We start from the raw sequence: 21,273 nt of genomic DNA on the forward strand, positions 1-21,273 counted from the left end.
CCTGGAGGGGGGGGGGGGGGGGATTGAGCAGTGCCCGTGCGCCCCCTATGGACGGGCCACCACTGCCAAGGACAGAACTCTTCGACACAGAGATTAAAACACTGAAGATACCGAAAATGTTGATTTTATCTGTTATTTGGCAATCACAGCATTACTGTAAAAATACAACTGATTTTGATTTTCTTTCTTAGTTTTCTATATACAGAATTATAGTCTAGTGTCATAGGTGACAGACTAGTGTAAACCTTACCTCGCCTATCAGATTTTACATATTTACAATGGACAATGATAGAAAAAAAAATACAATAACATGAACCAGGCATCAAGCAGTACAGTATACAAAAATCACACACCAAGTCTTTAGTAAGTAAAATATGTTTTTTTTTATTGTATTTAGAGTTACTTTTTATTATAAACTTTAAATAGCAAGGCATGTACAACTATACTAGTTTATTTACATACATAAAATACCCAAGATATATAAGCAGAAAGACCCATACTTATGAATATCACAATTAACAAATGTTCTTCTATTTTGCTACAAGTTCATAGAGGCATCCCCAGTATAGGCTCCTAGCATTACCATTGAACAGCCTTTTATAGGATTAATTATCTGAAATTATACAACCCACCTAGCAAATGGGAAGATAGAAGTTAAAGGAAAACAAAGGGTCGTTACTGACCGAAACAACCAGTTACATAGCCTCCATTTTCTGACCTTCACTGGGAAACTGATAGTAGACAATTTGATGGTTGTTCTAAAAACTTCCCTGAAGCTTTTGTTTTAACGATTTCAACCCCATGGTTCAGAACAGCTTATTTGCAAAATCTCATAATAAAGTAACACTCAGACTTTGTAATTTACTCAACTAGAAGCTGAGGTCAAGCAAAAGAAGGCAAAGCATACAGAGAATCTTTAGTCATTTGAGTTAATACAAATTGCCTTTTTACCAAACACTTCAAGGCATAAATCCTAGCAGTGTGTAATTTGACAGTGCCAAATACTCACCACATGTATGTTGTTATAATAATAAATTAAAATTAAAAAGCAATGTAAACACTAACTCTTCAGGAGAAGAGTGGGCAGCATAGGGTAACAGAGTATACTTTTTATTTTACCAACCTCCTTCCAAAGTATCAACCTCTCCACCACCACCTTGGTGCCTAGGAACAGGACTGAAAATTGACATATTGGCATGCTTCTGCTCCAGCTTTTAAAAAGTTAACATAGGCACTTTAGGGCAGGGGGTGGCAACCTCAGCCCTCCAGCTGTGGTGAAACTACAAATCCCATCATGCCTCTGCTTCTAGGAGTCGTGCCTGTGATTGTCAGGGTCTTGCAATGTCTCATGGGAGTTTCTAAACAGCTGGAGGGCTGAGGTTGCCTACCCCTGCTTTAGGGGATCCAAAGAGCTGGATTATGTACTGGCACTCTATGCTGCCTTCTCACTTCTGAAAAAAATAGCTTACTATTTTGTTATACTTTGCTACAGATTCACTCTAATATACTTGGTGGTGGTGGTTGTAATAAACATACATTTGTGCATATGTATATGTATATATGGAAGAACATATTGACAGCATGACAGTCATGAGCTTTAACAATTCATAAGAGAACTTTCCAAGGAAGGTAGCTCAAAGTGGTCTTATTGTGGCCTTGTATCTGACCTTGTGGTTCAGCAAGGCAACGGTGGTGGAATTGTTTGGCTGATATAGCTAATTTCTCTGCTAAAGATAGCTTCAATATAAAAGAACTAAACAAAGTACCCTCAGGCCTCCAAAGGCTGGTCGAGAATTGTTTCTTGGATTTTGTCTGACATGTAGATTCCACAGTGTCCAGAACCATCTGTCCTGAGAGTGAAGCAACTGTCTGTCTTGAAGCACATTCCCTACCACCTTAGCCCTTGTATAGTTTAAATGCCTCCCAAATCTCTGAATCAAGGAAGTTTCGATGTTGACACCAGAATTCTAGAATTTCCCTGCAAGCACGGTGAGGAGTCCCTCCCGCAAAGCTGTTATGCTCTCCCAGGTGGGGTGTGCAGGGGAGCCACCCCAGCTGGGATTACTTACTGTGATTATTGCTAGCGGCTATAGTCACTGGCAATAATTGCATGAAAAATCCAACAGGCTGGTTGTGCCCAAGTTGATCAATCGATAGACTTGGGTAAAATCAGCCTGCCCATGCATGGTTCACATCTTGGCCAGTCACTGCTAAACTGGCAGAGATTCCAAGCGTCTATAGCTGGCTTAAGAATTAAGAGACACTAAAATTTACAACCAACTTTCTAGTGTCCAAAATATTCCTCAATAATCTTTGTGGTTGACTTCTGTTTACAGCATATGAAGTTGATGTAGTTCTAACATTCCAATTCCAGGCTGATTATTGGAACCAACAGTCTGTTACTACAGAAAAACCCTACAAAACTGGTGGCATGTAAGCACCAATCATATAACCATACACTACTTCAGGGTAAATCTTTTAAGTGGAGAGCTTATTTGGAATGCTTCTCTTTCTTCACTGATTTAAATATCCTATCATGCTTATTATTATCTTGCTGTGTATCTGTTCAGAAAACATTGCGTTTTACATATATATATATATATATATATATATATATATATATATATATATATATATATATATATATATATATCCCATACAAATATATATATATAGAGAGAGAGAGAGATAGGGAGAGATTAAGTGGAGGGGGAGAAATATTTCAGCAGAAAACTTTGGTATAATTATTACAGAACTGAAAGCATATTCTTGGCCTTTTAAAATGGGTCAGAACTGTAAACTATGTCATTATGAGAGAAAATAGAAAACACTTGCCCCCATTTATTTATCTTAGGTCAGAGTTTGGCACCAGCTGTGACAGTTAAAAGTCTAACACTTTGTGGGGGACTTTTGTCATGCCAAGGTTTAGCATATGTGTGACATGTCCTTCCATATATAATATGTGAAAAGACTTTTAGGAAACTGAAATACATTTTGTTTACTTGACACTTCACACAAATTTGACTTTCATTAAAAAATACTAAATTACATTTTGCTGTATGGCATGGTTTTGGATCAGCATGTGAATAATAGGCATTTTAAAAACAAATCCACATGCATGCATTAGTCTTTACTGTTTTATAAAGAACTGTCTAATTAAAGTGTAAAGTCAAAACATTTTTGTTTTAGTTCGGGATAGAAAAGGGAATGGTTATTATCTATCCCTTTGTTTTCTGTGTCCCTTTAAATAGATTTTCTGGGATTCACTCGGCCAGTCCGAGTTTCGAATCATGTGTTAAAGCCTACCCGAAACCCGGACACATTGTTCAGACAGGAACGTGGCTCGCAACAGGGCTTGACAGGAGGGTGAGGGAGTACTATGTGCCACACATTTGGAGTGCCCAAAGGTGTCTCAGGTGTGTTACAATCCTATAGTACATACTAAAACAAAAAAAAATTTCTGTGCGCCTCTAAAGTTTGGCCCCTCTTAAAGTTGTCAGCAGAACAGATTATCTATCAGAATTTTCTAACCTAATTCCTGTTCTATTGACAACTCAAAAACAGCTGCCGGGCTGTGGCACTAACCACTCCCCCTACCTCCTTGTTTGTCGTGTCTCTATTGTCCATCTGGCTGGAAATTAGTCATTCATGCATGCGTGATCGCACTGTGCATCCACTGAAACACACAGCACCTGGCAAGCCATGCCTTTCTCCCTCCTCCTAGCTTCCGAGAGACAGCTGCATGAGCCAATTTGTTTTACTATCCTAGCCTCCCCTCTACAACCTGGAAGTGAAGCTGAACAGTGCCAATCGTAGAGGTCCTAAAGATGACAACATAACCATGAAAGGTGTTAAACATGTTGAACATTGTCTTGTGCAGACATTTTGAGGTGCAGTAACCATACAGGCCCTACTTAGGCAGCCCAGGCTTAAAAGGATTCAAAATGTCTGACACCTGAACAAGTCGTCTTGTTGTATGTGGATTTGGGGTGGGGAGAAGCATGACCAAAGCCATTTTCAGTGACTGTAGGCATAGCAGATGTACACATTATATGGCTGTAATTTCCACTTGGTGTCATTTTTGTTCCATAAAGAGAGAATATATTTATAAGGCCCCTTTCACACGGTCGGACCGTTCAGGTCTGCCTGTCAGTTTTGACGGCGGACCTGAACGGGCGCTCTATGTTAGTCTATGGAGCGACGGATAGCAGCGGAGACATGTCCGCTGACATCCAACCCGGTCCGATCTGCAAAAAGCAGACGGATGGCCCTACGTCCGGATCCGTCACTGGCGGATCGGGTGAGATCTGATGAAAAAGGACATGCTGTCCGTTTTCATCCGATCCCTCCATAGGCAACAGCGGCGTCTGACAAGCCCCTCCCCGCTCAGTGAGCAGAGAGGGACCTGTCATCCGCCGGCTCAGCGGAGATCAACGGAGAGCTCTCCCGCAGAGCCGGCAGACCGAGGCGGACTCCGTGGAAGCGGAGTCCGCCTTGTGTGAAAGGGGCCTTATATATATATTGTCTAATATTTATTTTCTACTAACAGAGTATCACTTCCTATACTTAATTTATGTAGCAGCAGCTGATTCCCTATGGCAAACCTTGGCATCCCAGATGTTTTGGAACTACATATCCCATGATGCTTATACACTATGGACTAGTGTGGTTGCGCATCATGAGAAATGTAGTTCCAAAACATCTTGGGTGCCAAGGTTTCTCATCACTGTTCTATGGTTACTTCTCTGATATTGCACACAAATGTGTCATTTGGCATCTCCACTATCTCTTGAATGTGCTCTATATCCAAAAGGTTGAACCGAAAAACTAGTCGGTAGTTATTTTACTAGATAAAAATGATGGAGGTATGGATAATTCAAATAGTTATAGCTGTTGCAGAAAATTCTAATAACAGCATGTGAGCATGGCGGGGATGGTTTAGCAAACATAAAAGCAGGTAGGATATGCTTGACATCAGAGTGGGAGGGGAGAGACATCTTGGAATAAAAAGAAAATATTATTCCTTTTTTTTTCTTTCATATGTCAATGGAGTATAAATTCTTGGTAGCTTTCTGGAAAATTTGTTGCACTATTGTTTGGCCAACTGTGTCCTCACCGTTTTACATATTCCCCACATTTGGGTGATTCAGCAGCATGCATTCTGGTGAGAAAAACATGTTTATATCTTATATTTTTATATCAATCATACAGCACAATTGGACTTATTAAATAAGACATTGTGAAGGTCAGAGGTATGCAGTCACCCATAGCATTCAATCCAATTTCATCTTTTATCACTCTGTTGTGTTTAGCCTATTGAAAGCTGACATCTAATTAATTGGCATGCATGTTACTCTATTAACTCATAAATGAGAAAAGGAGATTCTAGTAATCAATATCCAAAGATGATCTTTATATAGCAAACATGGAAAATTAAAATGCAAGAAAGAGGTAGATGTATTTCAAATACCAGGAACAGCAATGGTAAGATTATTATCTTGACTCATGTTATATTCCATTTTCCTTCCAGGGTAAATACAGAACTGATGTTTTCTGCTAACTGTCGTCTTTTTTGTTTCTTAGTAGAAGATAGTTTAGTCCAATTACTGTCTCTGCAAAGTCAACCAGTTCTACAAAATCTGATGTAATTATATTAACACCCATGGCACCTGGCCTCTGCATCTTCACCCAGTTCAATATCATTGGAAGATTCCTAGGGGGAAAAAAAGACATAGTGACACAACGTAATACATACAAAATGTGTAACCATCATATCCTGTATGTTAAAAAGGCATGGCTTTGTGCATGCTATGTTGTGATATGGGTTATGGGTCCTGTTATGGTTATGGGGACCTTCACGAGTCCTGGACTAAGCTGAATTGATTAGCTTTAGTCTTGTCAATACTATATGGTACCTAGATTACAAAACAGGTTCAACAGAATTACAACTTCTTTGGCAAGTAAGACATTCCCTATATTTAAATATGTTTCAAATGTTTGTCTGGCATTTAGCTTTAAAGTCTAAGTCCACCAGAACCTACTAATTCTGTATTGGGTGAACAAAGTATAGGATGGATTTTTCATTTAAGTCTGCATCCCCCTATGGCCTTTAAAATGGGGTGTCCTCTCTTATGGATTACGAAGACCAGACACACCAGAAACTAACAATCTGAAAGGATTGGGGGAATACAATATATAGCTTGCTTAGGTAAGCAGTCATTGCTCAGAATCACCACTAAATGTAATTGTTTACTTTAATGTTCATCTTTAATGCTGTTGTAAAGCAATACAAGCACTAATGATGTGGAGTTAATCTCAATGCAATTTTTGGTCAAGGTAGACATTACCATTATTAATGAAGAACTTGCAGGGATTTTACAGCACAATAAAAATATTTTTTTTGTGCCCTGATGTATATAAGCATATACAGTACTCAATGCCTTTGGATGCATATATGTTCCACTATTATGTTCTGCTTGTTAGAGCGGTGCCAGTTGTGTACTGTTAGAAGTGTCATCCAGCTTAATCCAGTGTTTTTCATGATGTTACCATCTGACTGTACATCATATGATGTGGCGCACAAAGAAAGCTGGTTGTCATTTCCTTGGACTGAACATGTGCCAAACAGTAGGACATTACTGGGGAGTATTCCCTGTTTATGATTACCACTGTGCCCAGTCACTACAGTGCTACAGCCAGTAATAACCAGGGCCTTGCATTGACTTTGGATAGTGGAAACTTTAACGCACTGCACCAACAACAAAGCACTGGATATGTGTGGTAAATAAAGGCCATACAGGTCTCTAAAGGCAGAGACTTGACCACAGTTGTAACCTCTGCGATGCCTGTTCCTACATTGCTGTGATTTACAAAGTTTCTCCAAGAAGCTTGAGGATCACAAATCTCAAGAGTATACACTCTTCTGCAGTGCAGGGGTGCATTCTTGTGAGATTTGAGTGCCTGGGGGTTACTAGGTGGCTGCAAAAAAAATACAGTAACGTCACTAGCGCCCAGTGCTGGGATAAGTTCATCCAGCGCCCAGGGCAAAGATGCCAAACTGCGCCCCCTCCCCATTCATGATGTACAAGCTTAGGAGGTCCTACACCCAGCAATCACCCACTTGTTAAAATCTCTGCCTCTGTCACTTCTCTGGTCAACCTTGCAACAGAAGGAAGGTGCCTTCATCCCTACAGTAAACCATTGCTCCCATGGCAACCGTCCCTCCTGCCCACCCCTTGTCTTGTCCCTGCCCTGCTAGCACCTAGGCAAATGAGCCAGAAGTTGGGATCTGAGGGAAGTTTTCATTTTTCACTGCAATTTTTCTTAAAATACGTTTTAGGCTAGTAACTTTACATGGAGGGGGGCTAATTAATAGAGATGACATCAATATTAGTGAAATGCCTGTCTAATTGATGATGTTTAGTAAATTTGAGATAACCAGCTTTTGAAATGCATGTTTTGCTTTTGGATATATAAATTCCTCATAAAATTGTAGCAAACAATTTGTTTCATATTTATATTATTTATATAATTTAATAAATACAGGAAGTTCCAGAGTTACGAACACAATAGGAACTGTAGGTTTGTTCGAAGTTGTTCGCAAGTCGCAACACTGCATTTGTAAGTGTAACGTCCGGTCGGAACACAGCATTCGTAAGTGTAACGTCCGCCTGTGCATGGATGTGGGATGTTCCGGGCGCTTGTTATGTTATCTGGGGCTCTTCTGGCCATGCAGTACATGTAGTACTGCAGTATGGGATGTGTCCGGAGGTATCCAGGACCAGCGTGGAGCACAAGTGGCTGGCTTTTGAGGCTGTTTGTAAGTAGGAGTCGTTTGTAACTCGGGTGTTCGTAACTCGGGAACTGCCTGTAAGCAAATACAAATGATATTGGTTTACCCAGTGCAATGGTTTGTATTTTAACATTTACCTGTGGACAAGAGTATTTTTTAATCCAGCTTTCAGTCCTCTTACAATGGTTTTAACTTGTGGGGTTAGAATAGCTTGTGATACATGGAAAGTCCCTCGCTTAGACCGTTCTCCAAGAGTTGTTTCTAGAAACTGAAGCAGCTTGTGAACGTTGGTTGTGTTTGCCCAGGGTGCTGGCATTTTATTTCCTGCCCATAAATAGGAGTACTCATTCCATAAATTGTAGTGGTAAAAGACCAAAACCTTAAAAAAACAAAATGAAAACATTTGAAAAAACATCCACATTCTTTCATATGTAACAGAAAATGTACATTATATATTATTAGGTATATAAAGGATGAAAAGCTAAGAGGTATAGGGTGAAAGTGCTGCCTAGTGTAGTGCTTTCCTAAGCGTACCCCTAACTTACTCTACCCTTACTCCAGAGGAGTAAGATGATGCTGTGTCGGAGGAGAAAGATAGTAGTAGCATGGCTAAGCACCTCCATCATCTTTTATAGGCTATTAAGAAGACACGTGTACTGGAGAGAGAAGGGGAAGAAGATGCTGCCTAGGAACAAATGTAGTAAGTGTGGTCATGAGAGTCTCCTTATGGTTTGCCACAATTGCCAGGCCATAGCCTTGTCCATTTTCCCATGAGTTATCACAAACGCTTGTGTATTATTATAGTTGCTTGTGAATTGCTTCAATTTCCTATGTATATTACTACCACAGTTAATTACTATTGCACCATCAATAGCAGACCATGGCAACTGGTACACCACATTTTCTTTTTGTGGCTAACACCATATGCTACATCACACATGCCATCTAGCAGTTAAACATGTCTGAATACCACATGTTATGTGTTACCATTCATCTCTGCCCCACACAAAACTGTTTAAAAATTCCCAGGTATGCACATAGGCTCCCCGCTTTGAATTACAATCAGAACTGCAGGGCCTAAACAATTCTATGTTATTATCTTATTGTCCCATACTGTCAACGAGTACAGGTGTAGATTTCTCCAAGCTGAACAATATAGATTTTAGGCGGCAGGCTCAACGGAAAAAAAACAGATATCTCCTTTCATGCTTATAGAGTGGATGGATGAGGCCTATGGGCTATTGTATCCTGACAGCTGGCACCACCACCTGTCAGAAACTAAAAAGTGACTTTAGCTGAATGGATACAGGCGCTGTTAGGCCATTCATTTTCCACGAATTCCTTCAACAAAAGTCAACTGCAAAAACAACTTTTATCAATCAGCGTTGCCAACAGGGCCTCCCACTGAGTTAATGACAGTCAATTCATGCATGTATGGCTAACTTAAGAGAGAAGGACTTCTTTGCTGTTTCTTAACATACAATGACTTGATGTGAAAAATAATGTGCTGGCACTCAAAAGGAGGTTTATTATGCAAGTTACTAACAGAATAAGGCCCAATAATTGGTCTGCCTGTCATTTAGAAAATGATCTGTAACCAATTCTGTGTGTCTTTGCTGCCTTTGCACTTGTAGTCAAACAGATGGCATTAATAATCTTGCTAACATATTTGACGGATTTAGCATTGCAACAGATTTGCATGTAAAGCATGTAAACAACTAATAATTCTCCTGTGGTATGTTGACAATTGGCACAGTGGTAGCAGCACAGTGAGGAAGGTATGCATCAAGCCGTGATCTAATATAAATCTGTCTTATACCATGTTTTATTGTTCTGGATTTGTAATGTCTGCACTGCAGAATTTCTCTCCTAGAGAAAAATGTACCCTGGTCATGCAGGCAAATGTGTTTGTGGAACAAGGAACCTATGTACATAATCAGTTTGCTCAAAATACTTTATTGTAGTTTCTAGTGGGGAATAGGGATCTGACTGGAATGGAATCAGCACCATAACAGTAAGTACACAATTTTTTTCCCCCTAAATTGTCCTCAAAGTGTATGTATAGCCAAAACTTTTTGTAGCTTTGGGTATAGGAGGAAAGGGTTAAAATTCATATCAGATTTATATAACTGTCTCTGTTCCTGCTGGGTAGATACACCCTCTTATTTGGTCCTGGTGATCATAGTCACCAAAACAAAAAATGAGGAAAAATCAAAAACTTTAGAGTTATCACTGGAACAAGTGGTAATAAAGCTTCCAATGGGGGGCAATAAGTGAAAGAAAATCTCCCTGAGTGTGGAGGGAAGTGTAGAGTGTAGTGTGTAGAGCTTATTTGTCTGAACATGCAAAGTTTATATTGCACTTTCTGAGCACCTGGTCTGGAGCAAGTATGCAGATCAGGAGTTCTGACTTAAATCAGACTTTCCTGGTCTGGTATCTTCAGCCATGGCTAGACAGCTAGCACTTGAGGGAGGTCACAAATGGCAGTATCCTTTAAGCCTGACCTTCTCTATTATTAGCCCAAGTCTTGGCCCTTTATATATTATTCTGTTATAGAGAGAAAGGCTTGTCAATGTAGCTAAGATTGCCTGCATATTCAGGAGACACTTTGCAGCACTTGCTACAGTGAGACTGTTCCCTCCTAGTGCTCAGCCTGGACTTCATGTTATCACATCCTGAAAACAGAGTTTCCAAAACCTAAGAGTGAAGCAAAGCATCTTGTCACATGTAGTCCAAATAGCCAGGGTTTTGCAATAAAGTCGGACTGTATTGGACTACAAGTACCAGAAAGCTGTAGAAGAGAGAACAGAATGCTGGGAGAGGTGATCTAAAGCCTGTGTGGGGGTGGGATCGCTCTCTTGGGACCACGGCCTGGTTGTGCAAGCAGTGACTCATGCGGTGGACTGTGCTGTGGCTTGGTTGCGGCCTACGCTACAGGAAGAGAGAGTCGGTTGCATCCACTGCCAGGCACATCTGATTGCTCGGCGGCAGCCTGGAGGCTCGCCGGGAGCCTGGAGCCCACCCTCATCACATCCACGCCAGATCCAGCTGGATGGTAGCATGGAGCGATGTGGGGTTAAGTGCTGGCCCCTGAGCTAGACTCTGCAGAGGCCTTCTGCGGAGCCCTCATGCCACTTTTCAACCTAGACGGCCACTGGAATTGGTGAGCGGGCACTTGCCCATTTATTCTATACCAAAGGACACTGCATACAGACACTGTTGCCTTATTCACTCTACCAAGCTTGCAAGGAGATCCTTGTCACACTTTAATCCATACTGAGAGAATCTAGTATACATCTTGTCTGCCAAGATTACATTGTGCACATCTTAAAGAGCTAGGTGAAGACAAAAGTCTTCCTCTACAAAAAGGACTACAGAATATATCCCCCCCCCCACCCCCAGAAGGCATAAGAACATCTGGTGTCTACCTAGGCCCTTATAGTAACCAATGACTTTATTTGTTAGAGACTAGGTATAAAAACTTTAAAGTATTTTGCTTAGTGTGAATTGAGAGTTTTGCACATTACTGGGACTGTGTCAGGAGATTAAAAGGAGGGGTTTGACGAAATCCTAGTCACTCCTCTAACCTTTTTGGGCCTGTAACCATAGACGCCATACAGGGTTAAGTCCTGCTGGTTATATGTTCTTGGAGTGTTCTAATTGCTTATTTCCTAATTGAGTTTGCCATCAGCTCAGTGATTATGACTCACCTATCATATGTTACAAACTTTTTGTTGTTTAATTCATTGCCATAATTCTATCAGTAAATAAATACAACTGGTCTACTCTACATGTGTGTGTGCCTAAATATTTTTGTGCCTTTAAATTCTTAGCTATTTACCAAAAATGTTAGAACCCAGAGTGTCAGAGGTGTCGGAGGACTTGTAAGGTGGAAGGTGAGTATACCGGCCAGGTTTCAGAAAGATGTCGTGAGTTTGGCCACAAAGTGTATGTCCAAGTAATACCATTACTGTCAGCAGGAAATCCAGAGGAAGAGTGCTCTCAGTTTGGGTCAGTAGGCCCAGCTTCTGAAGACACTGATGTCCCAGCTATTGGTATGCCACCTGCCTCTTTCTATGCTGACATGAGCAAACTAGTCGAAAGCCTGGTAAAGAACAGTACCATTTCAGCCCATCAAGGGTACAGAAAGCTGTAGTTCTTCTTAGGGCTTATTCCAACCGCTGGAGGAGAAGAAGGGTTTGAGAGTTGAATGGATCAAGCCTTACAAGCAGTAGAAGAGTGGTGTGTGCCAGAAGTGTTGAAGAGACAGATGATAGGTGAGAGTCTCAGGAGCCTTGCAGCAGATGTCATACAGAGTCTGCAGAGGGAAAAGCTGGATTGTGTGGACATGGATTACATTGAGGCCCTGTGTGCCGTTTATGGTAGGGTGGAGAAACTGCCTGATCTGGTGTACAAGTTCGAGCACACCCACCAATACAAGGGAGAAAGAATGTCTGATTATGTTGTCAGAGCGGACTGGATTCTACATCAGATCATTCTGAAGAAGAGGATCGACCATCAGGATGCTGACAAAGTCAGGCTTGAAAGCATTTTGCAGGGTGTCAGGCTCAACCACCCAATCGTATTATGATTGCTACTCAAAGGGACGCAGGTGATCCCCACCGATCCTGAACTCATGAAACTGGTCGGAGAGAAAGAAGGGAAGGTAGAGACATTGACACCCTGGCAGTAGTATGCCCTAGGCCCCTGGGAGCTGAATAGAATTCTATGCTGATTGGAACTAACACTGAATTGATAAGAAGATAGTTAGTCCCACTGATAGAAGATGGTTCGGTACCCAACAGGATACATTGTAAACTGCACCAGGACTGAAAATGAGTAGCCCAAGAACAGAGTGCCCTGCAAAGGAGGTTGGAAGACTGTGGAGATTGGCAACCAAGGAAAAGGTGTTACAACCTGGGGTGGTTGTTTGCATGAAGGCAACTGTCAAGCTAGCCTGGAGTCAACCGGGCCCATTTGTCATGCTGGAAACAGATACACAAGCAGGAGCTGTGGGGGTTGAATTGGTCCTGGAGCTAGTATCCACCAAGGCTTTATCCTGGAATGGAAGGAAGGTACCGATCAGCATCCGGAATGTTACAGACTAGCCGGTCATGATAGGGGCTCACATGTTGGTGGGACGAGTGAGTGTGACTACTCCTGTGAACCAAAAATGTCAGAACCCAGAGTGTTAGAGGTGTCGGAGAACTTGCAAGGTCAAGGCAATGAGTGGGGGACAGAATCTTTGAGTGGCCCCCACAGGGATAGCGTACATCAACATTGCTAGGATCCCAGTGACTTCCTGAACACACAATCATTCTATAATCATAGACAGCAATCCAGGTCCACAATCCAATGACATCAAGTTTTTCATGGTATACCTTGGCAGGGCGTTTGATGTGTATCACTAGCAACAAAGCTCTCAACTGTCCCTCTTTCTTTCTCAGTTGTCCCTCTTTCTGATTTGATAGGCCTCTATAAAATGTATTATTTAAATATCAAAATGCTTTAGTAAATCTTTTATCCAGCTGCAGAATTATTGAATTTGTTATTTTGAAAATTCAGTATAAAGGAAAAGTAGTTGTGAAGGTATGAGGAATTAAGTTGTGAAGGTATGGTAACAAGGTCAATGTTCAAACAGTTTTACATTCTGGGAACTTGTGGCAAAGCTTGAAGGTAACAGCTATTGGATTTCATAATTTCGATCAACCCATCTATTCGGTTAAAGACAAAAAACTACTTTTATGGATTATGTTGCACCCTATTTTGCTAGATACCTACCTTTTCATTTAAACAAATACTGATTTTATATTGGGTGTGTACTAAATACATCAACTTGAATGTTAACTAGACCCTTTGCTCCAGATGCTCCACAATCGTGGAGATGCCAGTTAATTTCTCTTAGTGACAAAAAGGAGTTCTACGGTTTCACAGACTGATAGGATTGACTCTGTGTACCTTGCTATGGATTTAGGCTGCACAAGCTGTTCGATTTAAGAGTTAATTAGTAGCAGTCCTCGTGACAGATCAAGGAACGTGTTGCTAGAGGTGAGCAAAGCTGACAAACTGTATAAATGCAAACTAGTAATACATATGATATGAAAGTGCCACTGTGGGCAGGTGACTGATGCTAATCCAGCAATAATTGCTGCGGGGATCAAGTGTGAAAATATATTTGTCTAGAACACTGGAGCAATTTAGTGATGTGACCTAAACATATGCCATCCAAAGTAACACAAAATGAGCTGAAACAAATGGAAAAGTATCATCATACTGCATATATTTTTCGAGCATGAAGATGAGCTATCATACAAGCTGAATAAAATCCCAATGATATCAAATGCTAATTAGCACTTAACCTATTGTAACAGCCTCTTCACATCCCAATAATTGCAAGTAATGTGTTCAGCTGAGCATCCCTTATAATGAATAATTAGAACCTCTGCAAAGGTGTCTGATGCTTAAAAGCACTTGCTATTTATACATAGATCTTTTTCAACATGCTGAAACGTGTGTGTAAGTGAGCACTGACTGTGTACCCTTCTGTGAATATGTCCATTGCAATATGGAGAGAGAGAAGTCCAGGTGAATTCTGGCCATTGCCCCTACAGTCTACTTACAAAAGCTGAGCTTTAGATTCTTACAATGCATGCACCACCTCACTATTCGCTGTCCCCCTTAATTGTTTTCATTTCCCCCAGTTGTCACAAATTCCTAGGACTATACACTCAGTCACTGTTGCCCAACCTGCTGACTAAACCAGAACCCCCATGTCTGTAGCATGGGGTTGTGTCCTTCATTCTTGTAGCATTGCCACTCCTCCACTGTACCCCAGTCTTTACATTTCAGCCAGTTTTCCACTGTGTGCCAATCTTCACTCACAGTACAGTATTTTTCCACATAGCCCATATTCGTGCATCTCAGATAGTCCTCCACTGTGCCCAGACCCCACAAATCAGCCACTCCTCTAATGATTCCCATCACCCATAGATTCATCCATTGCGCCCAGATCCTGACAGCCCTGGCATTTTTTCACTGCGCAGTAATAAAAATTAGGCAGAGCTCCACTGTGCCTCAATCCCCTTTGCTTGGCCACTATTCCACTGCACCCAATCTTCACATCTCAACCAGACCTCCAAAGTGCCAAGATTCCTGCAGCTCTGCCACATATCTACCATGCCCCTATCCTGGAAGCTTAGCCATTTTCCACTGTGTTCTGATGTATGAAACTTAGGCACTCTTTTACTGTACCCTAATTTGGCCAGTCCCCTACAGAACCCCAAGCTCCGCAGCTTAGCCACTTTCCAGTGTGCTCCAATCCCTACAGCTCACCCAGTTTTTCAATATACTTACAAGCTCAGCCAGTCCTCCAACATGCCCTTTCACTATTTGTTTCCCACACTGCTAATATTCCTTATCATTTACCTGCTTGTCTGTTAATCCCTTTGTAGCCCACTCTATTCATATTATTGTTGGATTCAGTTATCTACTTTATTGGGCATATTATATTCCTTACAATATCTCCTATTTTTACTCACACTAATCCTTGCTTTGTTCTTAATAGACCCCTTCTTTTTCCAAGGATGTCTGACAATCTGTGATTTTAATTTTGTTTAGGTCCCCTGCCTATTTATATCCCTTTGTCCAGTCATTTGTCATTTTCCTCCATTATCTCTATCCCCATCCACAATCAGCTTCTACACTCTCTTCCTCTCATAGTGCTCAGTCCTCTCCCATTGCCTCTTCTCCCAGTGGTCTATGATCATCTGCCAGATCCCTCTTACTCCACCTCCTCTACCCCATTCACCCTTACCACAATTAGCTTCCACTCTGTCTCCCCACCATGATCAGTTTAGATGACAGTATATTATTAATATGTCTCAACTAAAGTATTGTCTGAAAGAGCAGTTAAGCATACCAGTTTGCGATAAACCACTTAGAGGTCAAATCTCATTCAGCCTAAATCATGAACAGACAGATTTGTTATCACACACAGTGCCTTGAAAAAGTATTCATACCCTATGGCATTTTGCACATTTTGTTACAACCGAAAGCGTAAATGTATTTTATTGGGGTTTTATGTGATAGACCAACACAAAGTTGCACATAATTGTGAAGTGGAAGGAAAATGATAAATGGTTTTCAAAATCTTCTACAAATAAATATGTGAAAAATGTGGCGTGCATTTGTATTCAGCCCCCCTGAGTTAATACTTTGTAGAACCACCTTTCACTGCAATTACAGCTGCAAGTCTTTTTGGGTATGTCTCTACCAGCTTTGCACATCTAGAGAGTGACATTTTTGCCCATTCTGCTTTGAAAAATAGCTCAAGCTCTGTCAGATTGGATGGAGAGTGTCTGTGAACAGCAATTTCCAAGTCTTGCCACAGATTCTCAATTGGATTTGGGTCTGGACTTTGACTGGACCATTCTAACACATGAATATGCTTTGATCTAAACCATTCCATTGTATCTCTGGCTGTATGTTTCGGGTCGTTGTACTGCTGGAAGGTGAACCTTTGCCCCAGTCTCAAGTCTTTTGCAGACTCTAATGCCCCGTACACACGGTCGGATTTTCAGACGGAAAATGTGTGATAGGACCTTGTTGTCGGAAATTCCGACCGTGTGTAGGCTCCATCATACATTTTCCATCGGATTTTCCGACACACAAAGTTTGAGAGCAGGCTATAAAATTTTCCGATCGTGTGTACACAAATCCGACGCACAAAGTGCCACGCATGCTCAGAATAAATAAAGAGATGAAAGCTATTGGCTACTGCCCCGTTTATAGTCCCGACGTACGTGTTTTACGTCACCGTGTTCAGAATGATCGGATTTTCCGATAACTTTGTGTGACCGTGTGTATGCAAGACAAGTTTGAGCCAACATCCGTTGGAAAAAATCCTAGGATTTTGTTGTCGGAATGTCCGATCAATGTCCGACCGTGTGTACGGGGCATAACAGGTTTTCTTCTAAGATTGCCCTGTATTTGGCTCCATCCATCTTCCCATCAACTGCCTATGTGCTTTCTACATGATCTTCATATATATATAAATAGTACATACCCTCAAATGGGTATACAGTGATACATAAATGCTACCCTGTGCAAATTGCTACCTTAGGCAAACTGATCTATCCAGTTCTCAACCATTTGCAACCCTCATGTACTGGACCAAATTTAGAACACAACTTTCCAATTGAGTACTTACAACTACAATTTCATTAAGCCAGCCATACACATTTTGAATTGTGAATGAAATGAGCTGGGTGGAAAATGTTGGCTGAACAGTAACTGCATCCTATCAGATATAGTCACTGCTTGTACAGTCAAGCAGCTGGGGATGTTGGGGCTGTCTAAATACAATAGCCAAAAGTGGAGATTCCTTCATGCTCACTGTTTACCTAAAGCTGGCTACATATTATACAATCTACTGGTACAATTTTTCTTAAGGCCCCTTTCACACTGGGGCGGTAGGAGGCGTCGGCGGTAAAACAGCGCTATTTTTAGCGCTGTTTTACCGCGGTATTCATCCGCTAGTGGTGCGGTTTTAACCCCCCCGCTGGCGGCCGAAAAAGGGTTAAAACCCCTCGTATAGCGCGGCTATAGCCGCGGTATTACCGCGGTATAGCCGCGCTGTCCCATTGATTTCAATGGGCAGGAGCGGTTTAGGAGCGGTGAATACACCGCTCCTTCACCGCTCCAAAGATGCGGCTGACAGGAGATTTTTTCTTCTCCTGCCAGCGTACCGCTTCAGTGTGAAAGCCCTCGGGCTTTCACACTGAACAAACAGTGGAGGCTGTTTAGGGGCGGTTTGCAGGCGCTATTTTTAGCGCAATAACACCTGCAAACCACCCCAGTGTGAAAGGGGCCTTAGATTTACCAAAACCATATAATATGAGGTCAGGCCTAAACAATTTCAGAATGTATGCAATCAGGCAGGCACTACATAGATGAAGGTAATTCTAAAGGAAATTGAACAATAACAATTGTATAATGTGCAGCCATCTTTAGAGTGGGTTGATAGTGGGTACATACTTCCTAATTACCTTAGTAAACATAACACTAAAGCTCTTTTCACATGGGTGGTCAGGGGGTGCTAAAAACAGGCCCGCCTACCATTTCCCTGGCTGCATTTTAACTTGGCTTTCAGCGTTTGACAGGTGACACCACCTGTCAAACACAATCATCAATGTCAATGGGAACACATTGATACTGTTAGCCAAACAATTGGTTTGGGGCTGTGGCATGGCATTTCAATCCAAAATCTCCAATGGGATTTACAACAAACCCCCCCCCCCCCCCCCAAAAAAAACAGCTATGTAACTAACAGGCAGCATGATTGCCTAATGACAACCTGGCTGCTCTATCACGCTCTAAACTAATCAGTATTCAACTTATTTTCATGCCAACAAACTGCCTTTGGGTAGTTGATAAGGAGGTAGGCAGGCTTCCTGCATTTTATTTGTTGAGAGTGAATACAGGTTTTCTGTTAACACTAATGAAAAGTTGAATAATGACCCTGTCAACACTTGTTACTTTGCAAGTAAACTTCAGGATGACAAAGTACAACTAATTGAATAATTGTTTCTGCTCTTACTTTATTTTAAAATGTGAAAAACGTTTTTTAAGGGAATTGAATGTGAGGGACTCCCAACATCCTTAATTATAGACAGAGAGAATATGCAACTAGTGCAATAGGAGCCGCCCCCTTGGACTTTAAAGGCAGAAAGGAGTAGAGAAGTATATAAAAGGCAGTCAAGTGCCTTTTATATACTTCTCTACTCCTTTCTGCCTTTAAAGTCCAAGGGGGAGGCTCCTATTGCACTAGTTGCATATTCTTTTCGTCTTATTTTAAAATGTACTTTTTCCATATCTTTTAGTTTTTGTTTAACTAGTGTTAAAAATGACATTTTCTGGACGTGTGGCAATCCTATCTGTAATCCCTGGCTCATTGACAGTTCTTTGGCCACTGCTATTTAAAGTTCTTCCTACACAGCCTGGTGCTACTCATCAACCCAGCGACAAGGTTATCTGTACGGGAGTGCACAGGTTGAACATGTACAGATCTCTCTCTTTTTCTTCTCTGACAGCAGCTGTGCAGAATCCATTAACAAGATCTGCTGGGTGCTGCTGACAAACAAAATGCTAAATGTTCATACCATTTACACCATAAAAAAGGGAAAAAAGATATCAATTGTACAGTAATATCCTTCAACAATTACTTCATTAGTCAAAAAAATGAAGACAGGGTCTCTTTAAAGTAAAGTGTCTGACACAGATCTAAAAGTATCTATTCACCCTTTACCTTCAATAAAGATTTGGAACTGTACACCACTTCCAAAGGGTACTGTCAATTTTAATGTTCAGCACAAGCACAATAATTCCACCCAGAACCTCCATCTAACATGTTTTGCCCCCTACTGAAGCTTAATCATAGAACAAGGGGGAGGAAAAGATTTAGGCCTTTACACTTGCGGTTGGGGCATGGTAAAAACACACAGCTGAGCTGCATTGCAAAGGGGTGTACACATGAAAATTACCCCCCCCCCCCCCGTTACGTAGTACCGCCCACTGAAAACGATGCATTTTTTCTGAATGTGGCTCTGTCACGACTGCCCCACAACTGGCAAAGTAGTGCGGATTTTCAGGGGTCAAAATAGGCAGTGAGCAGGCAACATGATGCCTTCTCATCTCATGTTAAACACTCGCTGAAGAGTGATCCACTGTGGAACGCTCTTAAGAGGGCACGCAAGTGTAAACAAGTCCACATATACACTCTCAATGTTGAGTGTCACTTAATGCTTAAAGTTATATTAACCTCTCATTGATACCAATAAAACTATACGTTGTATTCCAATTATTACCAAACATTCCATTATATCCATTTATCTCTCACCATGTCAAAATTAACATATTTATTACAAAAACACAACAAGAAAAAAAAAGCAGTCTATTTACATTGCAAAATGAATAGTATGCAGGACGTTTGATATGTTTCACAAATTCTCATAATTCTTTACCTTTTTTAAAATGCTTTTCCATATAAAATATATTCAATATTTTCCTATAATCATTTTTATCAGGAATCAAAATGTTAGAAGGAGGAACTTGGGTGGACTTTGCTTGTGTTAAACAATAAAGTTGATTTTTTTACCTTGGAAAGTGGGTGTGTGGTTCCAGAACATTGCTGAATTGCGTTTTGGAGAAAAGGACCCCGGAGGAGAGCACCTAAGAGCTGGAGTGCAGAAGTCCTAGGAGTGGCTTCATCTTTTGTGAGTGCCCTCACCCTTACTATTAATCAACAAAGTGCATAGTAATTTAGTAAAATGATTCTGATGAAATACCTGGTAATTTTTTTCCCAGAGGTACTGCAATGTTATATTTTCAACGCATTCAGCTGTACAGAGTTTACTTCCAAACACTTCTTGCAGCATATTGACAAGATACAAATGGTGCTCGTGTTCCATGGCATAGAAGTGATTGAAGTCCAGCAATACAACCTCTTTGCTGTGATTGTTCAGAAAAGTGTTTATTTCCGTCAGTCCATCCCATACCCGTATTCCATATAGGCCATGTATAAAGTAGATCTCTCTTCCCTCTTCTGGCTTAGAAGACACACGTAGATCAAAATAGCGAATACCTGACTCTAGCTGTTCTTTAAAAGTCAAATTCTGTGTAACAGACCATTTCTTCATCAGCTTTTTCACCAGCGAGATTTTTGCTAAGCGCTTGATTGATGCTGCCTGATCTGGTCCAACTGGAGATTTCTCATCAACCCAAAAGCTGAACGAATCATGTGATCCTAAAATATAAAACGTCAAACTGTATATAAATATGTTTGTGCAATAATCAGATTAATCATGCAGTTGAAGCTGTTAAGTGTAAGATATCAAGACAACACAGTAACTATCTAAATAGAGGATCTCACTTTTTTTGTCAATTAAACAAAAACATTTTCTTGTTCTAATGCTGATTGCCCTTCACTTTACCTGATCGCTGGCAAAAAAAACTTTACTCAACTAAATTGTGACATCCAGGACTGAGTCTACTATCTTGTTCTGTTTACAGGTGGAGTCCTTTTTCGGGTGCCTGCATTAAATGGACATTTCCTTTTGGCTTTCCAGTGCTGGGCTCCTTTCAGGATCAAAATAAAAGCATGCAGGTCATGCAAGGGGACCACTGAAAAGTGGCCGGCTTTGGCATTACTGATGTCGGCAAACAGCAACTTATAGCGGGAAAAATCGGTTACCTAACTGACACTTTTGACCCTTTTTTGGGGACCAGTGACATTATTACAGTGATCGGTGCTAAAAATATTGACACTCTAATGACACTGGCAGGGAAGGATTAAAATCAGGGGCAATCAAACGGTTAAATGTGTACCTGGCTGGTGATCCAGTGTAGTGGGGGAGGTGCTTTTACAAGTGGAACATGGATCAGTGTTCCTGCTTTACAGGAACACAGGATCCATTTCTTATTTA

General features: G+C 41.1%; 1 protein-coding gene across 1 annotated transcript in view; it reads right to left on the reverse strand.

The window, feature by feature from the left end:
• Positions 1-359: 359 nt before the first annotated feature.
• PLCXD2 (phosphatidylinositol specific phospholipase C X domain containing 2) overlaps positions 360-21,273 on the reverse strand; it is a 55,284-nt gene continuing 34,370 nt past the window's right edge. Inside the window, exons 2-4 of the mRNA XM_073616099.1 lie at positions 20,137-20,594; positions 7,930-8,171; positions 360-5,713 (exon numbers count right to left, since the gene is read on the reverse strand). Of these exons, the coding sequence (XP_073472200.1) occupies positions 5,557-5,713; positions 7,930-8,171; positions 20,137-20,594 (857 nt within the window). The 3' untranslated portion in view covers positions 360-5,556. The remainder of the gene's footprint in view (positions 5,714-7,929; positions 8,172-20,136; positions 20,595-21,273) is intronic.

This window comes from Aquarana catesbeiana, linkage group LG02 (genome assembly GCF_042186555.1).
Source record: "Aquarana catesbeiana isolate 2022-GZ linkage group LG02, ASM4218655v1, whole genome shotgun sequence".
Classification (NCBI taxonomy): Eukaryota; Metazoa; Chordata; class Amphibia; order Anura; family Ranidae; genus Aquarana; species Aquarana catesbeiana.